At 41.2% G+C, this 12,503-nt stretch overlaps 1 protein-coding gene across 2 annotated transcripts in view; it reads right to left on the reverse strand.

Annotated features, from left to right (window-relative positions):
* ctnna2 (catenin (cadherin-associated protein), alpha 2) overlaps positions 1-12,503 on the reverse strand; it is a 524,553-nt gene that overhangs the window by 410,704 nt on the left and 101,346 nt on the right. For both annotated transcript variants that reach the window (XM_029118384.2, XM_029118385.2), the window contains one exon: positions 11,459-11,654. In XM_029118384.2, the coding sequence (XP_028974217.1) occupies positions 11,459-11,654 (196 nt within the window). The remainder of the gene's footprint in view (positions 1-11,458; positions 11,655-12,503) is intronic.

Genomic DNA, 12,503 nt, shown 5'->3' on the forward strand with positions numbered 1-12,503 from the left:
CGTAATATCATTGCTATTCTCACCCTCAGTTGGGCTGCATGCAGTGCAATCCAATCAGAATTTTCATCTGTGCAGTCTCCGGTGAAAAATCTAATATATCATTTAAATGATTAATAAAATAAATAATAAAAAACATATTACATATTTAATGGTGTATTTCTACATTTAACGATGTATTTCACTAATTCATATTTCACAAGTAATTTATTTCAAGGTTGCATTAATTTTGAAATCTGTCATTATTGAATCTGTCATTAAATCCGTCACTTTCGCCAATCAACGTAGGAAGGGGAGGCTATACCGAATACTGATTTTTTATTCATTAATGTTAAGCAAGCCCTCCAGCTTGCCTAGTCGCGTATGTTAGCAATTTTTGTGGTGTGCTCGAAGGGCCAGTTAGCTAACTGAAGTAAAAGTACACACGTCGACAAAATTGTTGGTACCCTTCTGTTAAAGTAAGAAAAACCCACAATGGTCACTGAAATAACTTGAAACTGACAAAAGAAATTCACTGAAAATTATCTAATGAAAATCAGACATTGCTTTTGAATTGTGGTGCAGCAGAATCATTTCAAAATAAAAACTAATGAAACTGGCCAGGACAGAAATGATGGTACCCTTAGAAAAGATAATTTGACCATAGGGAAATAGGGTTTGTCCTTTAATTAGCATCACGTGTCTTGATTTTCATTGGTTAATTTTCAGCAAATGTTTATTTATTATTACTTTTGTCAGTTATTTCAGTGACAATTGTGGATCTTTCTTTCTTTAACAGAAGGGTACCAAGAATTCTGTCCACGTCTGTAGTAATGCCTTATAGTGTACTATGTTTGTGTGATTAGACATTTCATCACTTTACCCAAAGCAATCAAAGATGACTTTATAGTGGCTTATAAATGTGATATAACACACCATGAAAAATATTATGATGCACTAATAGTGCATCATAAAAAACTCACAATAACCTGGTCACAATATCCGGGGCCTAAGTCAGGGTGGAGGGAATTATGAACAGTTCCAAATACCAGGCAATTTTGGCACAAACCCTTCAGGGGTCCGTTAGAAAGCTGAAGATGAAGAGGACGTTCACCTTTCAGCACGACAACGACCCAATTGAAAAGCAAAACACACATCCAAATCCACAAAAGATTAACGTTTGGAAAGGCCCAGCCAGAGTCCAGAACTGATTCCAATTGAACATCTGTGGGGTGATCTGAAGAGGGCTGTGCACAGGAGATGTCCTTGCATCTGACAGATTTGGAGCACTTTTTCAAAGAGTGGGCAAATATTGCCACGTCAAGATATGCCATGCTAATAGACTCCTATACAAAAAGACTGAGTGCTGTAATAAAATCAAAAGGTGCTTCAACAAAATATTGGTTTAAGGGTGTGCACACTTATGCAACCAGGTTATTGTGAGTTTTTAATTTAAATTTTAAGCCCTCAAAGATTTCAGTTTGTTTTTCAATTGAATTGTTCACATTATAGGTGACATTAAAGGTGGAAAAAGTTCTGACATGATTTATCTTTGTCTCTTTCTTTTAAATCAAAAAAACCTGACATTTTAACAGGGGTGTGTAGACTTTCTATATCCACTGTATATAGTAGTCAGTGTTTTTTACATTTAAAATGTTTTTGAAATGTTAACTGAGTTTAATTGCAAATACCTGGGGTTGTAGAACAAAAATTGTCTTAAGAAGTTGAAATGTTTTCATTACAAAGATACACCTGGACACAGCATGTTAGGCAACATTTATTTGGCATTTTACTGGCATTTCACTTAACTTTTAAGAACATTATTTGAGGAGTTGGCTGAAGGGTGAGAGGAACATGAGTGGTGTTTTCTCTCACATCTTCAGTATAACTAGCTACTAATCAGAACTGAATGTGGCGCCCAGAGTTAATAAGGCATCACAACGGGTGTAAAAAAAAGGAATAGATGTCCAGCAGCTTTCAGATCAGAAGTTATGCCCTCAGCATACTCCATCACCATCATCTACCATTTCCATCTTCCGAGGATGCAGCTCAAACACTTGTCCTCAGTCGGTTGATCTGGTATAGTTTATTTTGTTCTTGAAGCACTTGAGATTTTATGAAAAGGGAAATAGAATTGCTTACTTAGATACCGAATGTTACAAAGAAGCCTAGGTGCAGTTTTGATTTAAATTGGCTTGACAATCTATGGCAACATTTCAAAATATCTGCCTAGGAAGGATCGATAAAAAACAAAAAATATATTATATTGTACAATCCAGTGGTGCAAGCCTCTTAGAAACTTACAAAAAAACACATAAAAAACAGTAATTACTGAAGGGATGAATACTTGCTAATAATGAGTACTTGGTATTAGTTTTATATTTCAGTAATACTCACCCAGAAGGACTTTATTGACGCAAATTGTCCCTTTTTGATAAGAGCAAATTTTGTAGATGACCAAAAAATATATGACGAATTTGTAACCTATTTTGTAATATAGATCGATCTTTTACAAAGATACAACATGCTGCTGAATACTTTCTGTAGGCACTGTATTCCAGTCAACAAGCTATTCCAATGTACATTACCAAGTATCAAATAATATTTTAACTGACTGTGACTGAATTTTTTCCCCAATATTTAAGACCCTGCTTCAGCACAGCAAATCCCAGCCTACTCTGGACAAGCGATGACGAGATATGTGTCTAGCAAGGCATAATCTGATGCCGTTTTGATTCTTATCACGCTGCTAAGTCAACCAGAGAGTCTAGACAGGAAGTAACACACTCACCTGCCGCCCACCTTGATTGACAGGCATCCTAGGACTTGCTAGAGCGTGATACACTAACCCCCCTAATCCAGATGATTTTGGCCAATTACAACAGTCTCCACAGACCCCCTGGGCTAATGTGTGAGCAGGGTAAAGTTATTCACCAAATGATAGATGAAAATCAACATACCTCAAGTGGTGAGTTTTCAGCCTTTTGTATTGTAAAGAAACCTATTTGTTATACCTCCAAACTAACCTGAGCCAGACTGCACATTATAAAAAAGAGAAGCTAACCAACTAATAGCCTAGAACAATAAATGCAATGTACTTTCAAAGCTCCCTACCTAGTGTTCTGATAATGTTATCACAACAAAATAATTTGAATGACGCTCAAATAGCTTTGAGTCAGAGCAGTATAAAAAAAACATTATCAAAATGTTGAATGTACTACTCTTCAGAGATGTCACATGAGTCTATAATCAAACAATCGTGATTGAATATGGTCGTGTAATTATTTCGCCTCATTCCGTTATGCTTGTTCTAGTTGTGCCATTTTTACTTTTACAGTGTTCAGCAGGATCTTAAGCCATTACCGTAAATGCATTACCAGAATGTGTAATTTGAAGTATTTTTGCAGAGACAGGCCTGTGACAAATGCGTGGTAAACATCAATTGAAAGGGGAGCCAGGGGAAGGAGCTGGTCATCGCCATTTTCTACTCAGATACACAGAGCCTTAGATTTAGCCCAATCGTCAGTGCTGGTTGTCTTATGACATAGACAATCACTATGAACCAAAGGTTGGAGTTAAAATAATAAGTAATAAAAACAACTAATAAGTACAGTGGGGAGAACAAGTATTTGATATATCCATAAAATCCAGAAAAATCACATTGTATGATTTTTAAATAATTAATTAGCATTTTATTGCATGACATAAGTATTTGATCACCTACCAACCAGTAGGAATTCCGGCTCTCACAGACCTGTTAGTTTTTCTTTAAGAAGCCCTCCTGTTCTCCACTCATTACCTGTATTAACTGCACCTGTTTGAACTCGTTACCTGTATAAAAGACACATGTCCACACACTCAATCAAACAGACTCCAATTTCTCCACAATGGCCAAGACCAGAGAGCTGTGTAAGGACATCAGAGATAAAATTGTAGACCTGCACAAGGCTGGGATGGGCTACAGGACGATCAGCAAGCAGCTTGGTGAGAAGGCAACAATTGTTGGCGCAATTATTAGAAAATGGAAGAAGTTCAAGATGACCGTCAATCTCCCTGGGTCTGGGGCTTCATGCAAGATCTCACCTCGTGGGGCATCAATGATCATGAGGAAGGTGAGGGATCAGCCCAGAACTACACGACAGGACCTGGTCAATGACCTAAAGAGAGTATGGATCACAGTCTCAAAGAAAACCATTAGTAACACACTATGCCGTCATGGATTAAAATCCTGCGGCGCACGCAAGGTCCCCCTGCTCAAGCCAGCACATGTCCAGGCCCGTCTGAAATTTGCCAATGACCATCTGGATGATCCAAAGGAAGAATGGGAGAAGGTCATGTGGTCTGATGAGACAAAAATAGAGCTTTTTGGTCTAAACTCCACTCGCCGTGTTTGGAGGAAGAAGAAGGATGAGTACAACCCCAAGAACACCATCCCAACGGTGAAGCATGGAGGTGGAATCATCATTCTTTGGGGATGCTTTTCTGCAAAGGGGACGACTGCACCGTATTGAGGGGAGGATGAATGGGGCCATGTATCGCGAGATCTTGGCAAACTAACTCCTTCCCTCAGTAACAGCATTGAAGATGGGTCGTGGCTGGGTCTTCCAGCATGACAACGACCCGAAAAACACAGCCAGGGCAACTAAGGAGTGGCTCTGTAAGAAGCATCTCAAGGTCCTGGAGTGGCCTAGCCAGTCTCCAGACCTGAACCCAATAGTAAATCTTTGGAGGTAGCTGAAAGTCTGTATTGCCCAGCGACAGCCCCGAAACCTGAAGGATCTGGAGATGGTCTGTATGGAGGAGTGGGCCAAAACCCCTGCTGCAGTGTGTGCAAACCTGGTCAAGAACTACAGGAAACGTATTATCTCTGTAATTGCAAACGTTTCTGTACCAAATATTATGTTCTGCTTTTCTGATGTATCAAATTCTTATGTCATGCAATAAAATGTAAATTAATTACTTAACTTGTTTTAGATTCCGTCATTCACAGTTGAAGAGTACCTATGATAAAAATTACAGTCTTCTACATGCGTTGTAAGTGGGAAAACTTGCAAAATCGGCAGTGTATCAAATACTTGTTCTCCCCACTGTAGCTCCATTCGAATCATAAAAGACTCTGGAACAAGTGGATGTGTTTATTTATGCTGTAAAACGCTCACAAGCCATTCTATCAACCAAAAGCTAAGCTAAGGAGCCAGTGGAAAATCCTCCTCATTAGGTGCATTCACAAATAAATGGATCAGTATTTTGGAACCAGCTTTTGCTCTAGGACACCCACAGGCCGATCTGCAATGGGGCATAAGGGTAAACACAGGAACCTGTGGAAAATAGACAAAAAAGGTACAAATATTTTCCCAAACAATAACATTGAAATTCAGACTTGTTCCTCCAAAATAGGCAAAGCATCAAATAATCTAAAACTTTCCTTGCATGGTAACCAGGCACTCTCATAATTTAGTGCCTTGGACCTGTGTGCATTAATAATGGGATTTAAGTGAGCTGCAGTGATTTCAGTTTGTATAATTGACTAGTGCTGTCCTGTCCCAGCTCAAGGTTAGCTGCCCAGTTCTTTCCGGTCTTATAAAGCATCTAGTGCTACTGTCCGATTGATCTGTTTTCTCATGAGTAGAGAGCTTTCCCATTAGCAAATAAAGGTCAAGCATGTACACACACATAAATTATCTCTCTCTCCCCTGCTCTCTCTTACTCAATCATTATATGGGTCATTAGAATGACACAACATACAGTACGAAATGTAAAATAGTAGATTCATTTACAGGATAACAACATTAATCACACAAAACTAGACTGCCAACAGAACTCAAACAATAATCAAAAGAACAAAGAATACATACACTAAGACAGGTGTCTTGGTATGTCAGACATTGTCGCTCATTTTGTGGAAGGCAGCAACATAGTGGGCTACCAAAGGCAGCCCCTTGTGTCTTCCGCCGAGAAGGATGGCTTCTCAGCACAGAGGTCACTGAAACCTTGAATAACAGCGCTAATTGTTTTATATTTCAGACATTTTGTCAGGATGTGCAGCTCCATCTCAGGTTGTGCAGAGCACACAGACTTCACAAGGAGGCAGGTATTCCAGGGTCTACCATTCTGTAGCAATGATGTACTGGCAGAGCAGGTGAAATACTTTTAAGCATGTGCTTATGATAAAGGGCCAGATACTGTACCACTGGGTGTGAATGTCCCTTTACAGTACATATAGTTTAGCTGTGACTGTGTTGTAATGTGGTTTAATTGATCTGATTTAACTGACAGGTTTATGGCCCCAAGACCAGTTGGGTGAAGGGTCTAACGAACGGTTGGTTCCATCTCATTGTTCTTCCCGTTCTCTCAATCTCTCTCTCGCTCACTGTTCCTCTTTCAGTCATTGCTCGATGGAGGACCGTGTGGCCTCGTGAGCCACTGACGCGTTGAGGATCCAGAATGGCTTGGCAGTTTCATGTCTGTCTGCAGTCTGCACAAGGAGATGGAGGAAACTACAGAGCGGAGTGTCGGGTGGATGATGAATGTGTGTTCAACAGCTACAGAGGATTCCCCGCAAGTTTCTTTTTCCACCATACGAGTATTGCACATGCAATCCAATTTCACTCTGAGGAAAAAAACATATTTGAGCGAGGGCTCATTGAACCGCACATAGCTGTAAGGAGGCGGTGGGGGGGGGACTTGACTTGCAGACAGGAAAACAACATTAAGTGACTATGCTACACGGTCGACGTCGGCCACCCTGAAAAGAAACATTCCTGAGATGAAAGAGCACTATTTAAAGAGGCGTAAAGTTACCTGCTGAGGATCACGAACAACGGGTTTGCGACGTGACCTGTGAACCAGCGTCCCAATCGCAGGCCTTTGATAATCGGCTGTAGCCTATGCGGCATTTCGACATGATGGGGGTGGCAGCAGCTCAACCGGCCGCAGACAATCAAAGCATTAATGTGGCGTGACGGCAGAGTAAACATCTTGGGATCGTTAAGTTCTCCAAAAGCTTAGCCCAAAGCCAGGGCCTGAGATTATCAATCAGGAGAATTTAACACTCTTACACTCAACTTCTCCTACACACACACACACCCACGCAATCCATCAAGAAAGAAGGAACGTTCGGCCGCTCCATTACTCCGAACTGCTCAGTGCTTAACCAGTGAGAAATTCAATTTCAAGATTAGAAAAAATCTAATATCATTTTCGGGATGAAAGAAAAGAAATGAAAGAAAACGTCCCCTAGCATTGTTTTAGTGTGCTTTACTGGGTCTCTGTCTTGAAGTGTTCGGAGTTGAAATACGATGACTCATCACGTCAAGGTCGAACAAACATCAATCCATTGGCTATAGAACACAGCAGTACCTCTTCCCAGTTAGGTTTGCACTGGCGTAGTCCATGTGTGTCCGTAAGGACTGACGGCCTGCAGACTACTCAGGTCAACCACTGCTCCAGAAATTAGCCTCAGGCAGGCAGAGTTCAGGTGACCAGTAATGGTCAGTCACGACCAACAACTCCAGCCATCTGAACAGGTGCTGTGAGCCTCAGTAATAGTCTTTCTGCCAGGCAAAGACTAACAACCCCATGTGTTACACATCAAACCACCTTCAAACGATTAGCTGTTAGGTAAGCAGATGAACAATACTACATCCAAATAACAGCTCAAAGACTACATCTTAAACATACAGAATATACTGTTACCGCCAGTGTCCTCTATGTTAAGCTTCCTATTGAATATAAACGTATGTCAATTTTACGTATAATTCGTATATTGTCCCCTATATGTTCTCCACAAGTTACATCAAGTCTGGTTATGTGTACATTTGATCCTGATTCTGACTACAGTCTACAGTCAGTGTTTCCTACGTTAGCAACAGGGACACCTATTGTCCTATGGTGGTCCTAGGGTGGTCCTAGGGTGGTCCTAGGGTGGTCCTAGGGGCCCTTGTTTTGTACTATAATTTGTGTTTATTATTATTATCATTATTATTATATCTCACAATGACTAGACAGATGTGCGAAAGTAGGAACTGGAGAATGGAGAGGTTAATGACGAATAAGGGGAAGAATTGTGTGTAGCGCAGTACAGTGCTGGGCTTTCTTGAAGATGAAGGTGTAATTACCCATGCATGATCTGATCTCAAGGATCATTGAGTCAGAGAAATTCTGCATTAGCTTGACACTCTCTCTTAGACACAAGGTATCTCTCTATCACACACACGCGCGCACACACACACACACACACACACACACCAAGCCTCTGTCATACACACAGAGCCCTCAGGCATGCTCTACATATCAGAGACAAGGAACACACTGAACTCTGTAAACTGTCTTGCAACATAAAAAGTTTCAACTTCCTGAATAACAGTCCCTATCAAGCTGAAGGACAGAAAATGTATGACTTACAGAAACTAGACAGCATTCCTGGCAAAAAAAGCATAGGACTATCTAGCTAGAGTCCTTAACAGTGAAATTAAAGAAAACCAATAGTGCATGATGGAAGCAGATAGTGCAGCGTTAAATAAGTAAACACCCATAACACTATTCTCTAATCAAATGTGACATGGTAAGGGATCCAGCAGAATTACTTTCCAAGTTTAAAACACCACATAAATGAAGACAACGCAAGAATGGAAAAGATCTGAAAAGTCTAGGACTTCCAACGCAGCACACACCAAGCCACAGCTGGATAACGACCGGCCCTTACAACAAGTTACCACAACAAAGACAAGAGTGGTGAATGTCACACTTTCGCCTGATTACACATAACGCTTTTTACTTCAGTCGTGTTCTTGTTGAAAGTGAGGAATAAGCTGTATGGGGAAAAAGAGGAAGAGCGCCTGCGTGAGAAAGAGAGCCCTCTGTGCCAACGCTGGTGTATTTTAATGGAAGACCCCTGCTGGGACCCACAAGTGCAACAGCCTAAGAAATAGTCTGATTTCACCACGCAGATTCCATACAATGCTGAAGGCTGTGTGTGCACGTGTGTGTGTGTGTGTGTGTGTAAGTGTGCCAGACAACTGGAGTTAGTTGAAGCGAGGTTCATGGAGAGACAAGAGGATTTAAGGCTCAGCGAAGAGGAAACATCATCAATAGTAGTACTCCTTCTGAGGTTGAGGAGGGGAAAAACACACAGGGGAATTCTTAAACCTGGGTACCCCGTAAAGTAGTCCAAGTTCTCCTTTCAAGTGTTCTCCTGAAGAAAACGAGGCCTCTGAAGGGAATAAAAGCACGCGGGCATCTTTCAAGGTTTTAATAAATGATGTCACAGCCGTTCTGCACATGAACCAGAATAGATATGGGCTCTGGACAGTAGACCTGTGGAGGGGTATGTATGCTGTCTCATTGTATGTATTCGGAACAGTGTTCCCTGTCTTAGATTGTGGAGGCGGTTATCTCTAAATGCACCAGAGAGCAGCGAGGGGAAAAAAGAAAAAAGCACCTGTACTTGCCTGACTGTGCTGATCACTTGGCTGTGGAATACCAAAATGTTTGATGTTGGTGTTGTTGTTTCAGCTCTGTTCTCCAGCACAGTGGATTTAAATAAAGCAATGTCTGAGAGGTTAAAGTGGAGAACTTGGTAACAAATCCTTTGCACAAAAGTATGTAACCAATAGACATTACCAGACACTGGGTATCTTCTCTGGTGGTGAAGGTCTGTGCTGTTGCAGTCTTCAGTTCCTGTCTGATTTGAGGAATGTTGGCCTTCAGTCTTCAACAAATGAAACAGATTCCTAATTGGATTCAGGATGGGTGATTGATTTGACCAGTCAACAACATTATATCTTTAGGCCCTGGAAGATGCCTTAGTAGCAGTGAGTTGGACATGATTGTTGTGCTGCAAGGTGAAGTGTGGTTAATTAATTGTGAGGCATTTGGGAGATTTCTGCACACTTTAGAGTCCATCCTACTGTTGCCATCAGTTGTTACATCATCCAGCTGAAACTCAACATGCCCGAAACAGAACACCTCTTATTTGATAAGTTGGTATGTCCGTTACATTTTCTTCTCCACACTTTCCAATTGCCATCGCTCATTTGGAGCATATTAACATACATTTTTTGTGTTCATTGTTTTTTTGGTAGGTTTTCAGCCATCATGTTTTTGAAGCTAAGTAGTCAATCAATCAAATGTATTTATAAAACCCGTTTTACAAGAGCAGCTGTCACAAAGTGCTTTTACAGAAACACCCGGCCTTAAAGTCCAAGGAGCAAACAACAGCAGTGTTGAATTTCAGTGGCTAGGAAAAACTCCCTAAGAAGGACTAAATTAATAAATGCATTTGGGTTAAATCCAGAGTCTATGTAAATTTAGACTAGGTCAGAAGTATGACCAGATGGACAAGGACAGGGACAGCAACGGGCCCCCCCAAACCAGGTATTCCGCAGGTGTGGACCAGGACCTCAAGTCCTCCTATAGTTTAAAACGGGAGGAGACTGGGAAAATTCAGAAAATGCATTCCTGACATCAACAACGATTTATAGTGTTTACCACCTTGCAGTCCAGCCTCTTTACTGCAGCTGGTGATGTTTTCTGTGAATTGTAGTGGCTGACATTCACACCCACCTCCTTAAGTGTGTTCCGGATCTGTCAGACAGTTCTATGTTGTTTTGTTTCTTAATTATGGTGAGCATTCTTTTGTCTACCAGGTCATTTATCATTGCAGAGCTAATCAGTGCTTTTATTCATGAAAAAATCAACTGATGATTTTGGCACACATAATATTTTATAAGCATTATAATAGCCAGCTTGATTTGCCCTGAAAATTACTTGTCCCCAACCAATAGATGGCGCTAGGGTTGTCAGACACCAGTAAACTATTCCAAATGCAAATGCAAAACCTAGAAACAAAACTAGACTTGTGCATGCGCTGATGATGCAAACAAACACAACTGTATAATAAGAGACAGCTGTTTTGTCTAGATGGTTTATTCGATATGGCTGAAAATACACTCAAAGTAAGGCTGACAGTCTGTTCTACATCCCCACTGCCATTGTGTCATTTCAAAACAACAAAACCTGTGTTACAGTTCCGGAAGACCAGGTTCATTTCCCTGAATTGGTCGATTAGAATTAGGTCTGGTGTGGAGTCTGGTTGGAAGAGCACAGAGTCCCTGCGGCTCTGCAGGAATAGCGCTGCCTAATACAACCCTAACTAACTTGCTCTGGATGAAAGCGTCTGCCAAATATCTAATTGTAAGTACGGTGTCCTGAAGAGGACTCTCTCTCTCTGTCTGCCTGACCTTGCTGTCACATGGGCATGTAAAACTGAGAACTACAAGTGCATTGTCCCTGTGAGTGCCTTGGGTATACCTCACTGTCTAATTTAATGGATTGATGCAGTATATACATGTGTAAACAGAAGTAACTACTGTGTTCCTGTGAGAGCATTGGGTACATCTTGTCTAATTTAAATGGGTTCATGCTGTGGACAGAATGTATAACAGTGGGAAACTACGAGTACAGTGTCCCCTTGCAGACATACCTTGTTTGCGGACATCCTCCACAGCAAGGATCAGCTCCTCCTTCAGGTCATGGCTGTCCTTGGCAATCTGCTCACCCTTCTCCAGGAAGTTCTGCGTGGCCTGCTCCACAGACACAGCCAGTACGTGGGCCTTCTTAGACCGTCCCTTCTTCTTGCCACTGGGCCCTTTGTTACTGGTGTTCACTAGGGTGGTCACCTGGGAGACAGAGGTACGAGGTTAGGGAAGAACTGGGCAAGTGTTTATCGGCACCAAGTAACAAGGGACCGTGTCATTTTCAACTGTTTGACTTCCTGCTCCTTTACAATTCTGCCGAGTCATTTCGCTGAAGTTCCTATCCAGAGGAACTTACATACACTTTCATACAGGACCCCGTGGGAATCAAACCCACAACGCCCCCCATTAGCAAGAACCATGCCCTACAAACTGAGCCAAACAGGACTGTTCCTCCCATGAAATACAAGATCAAAAGCATTGCGAAGCTCCTGAACTCAAGTATGAAAAGTATCGGCAACCAAAATGAGTATTTCTACTTATTTTGCTACAACTCAGACTCTGCGGATAACTAAGAGTCACATAAATATTTGATAAGACTATTTTCCAGAAGAAAGCTAGCTCATCAATAACAATAATTGACTGATCCACCAGCTGAAGGGCAAGTCTTTCAATAATCTAAGCATAAAGGAGAAGGGCATGTCAATGGCTGTCCAGGAGCATAACAAAGTGAATGTCCCACAGCAAGGTAGTTTGATTGTTTTGTAGGAAGAAGTTCTTCATGGCCTTTCATCAAGCCTATTCATACAACTAAAACATGCTTCTGTTAGGGCATCAAGTGGTGAGACATCATAATGGAAGTTGGCATACGGTAGGTAGAGCACTCAGGGAAGTGTTAAATGTTATTATTGGTATATTTCTTTATGTGAAACAATAAACTTTATGGTGTGAATCCTGGAAACTGGGTGAAGGCTGTGGTATAGTCAAGTGAAAAACTAAACTATCGTTCAAAAGTTTGGAGTCCTTGTTATCCAATAAAATAACATAACATTT

Source organism: Esox lucius, chromosome 25 (assembly GCF_011004845.1).
Source record: "Esox lucius isolate fEsoLuc1 chromosome 25, fEsoLuc1.pri, whole genome shotgun sequence".
NCBI lineage: Eukaryota > Metazoa > Chordata > Actinopteri > Esociformes > Esocidae > Esox > Esox lucius.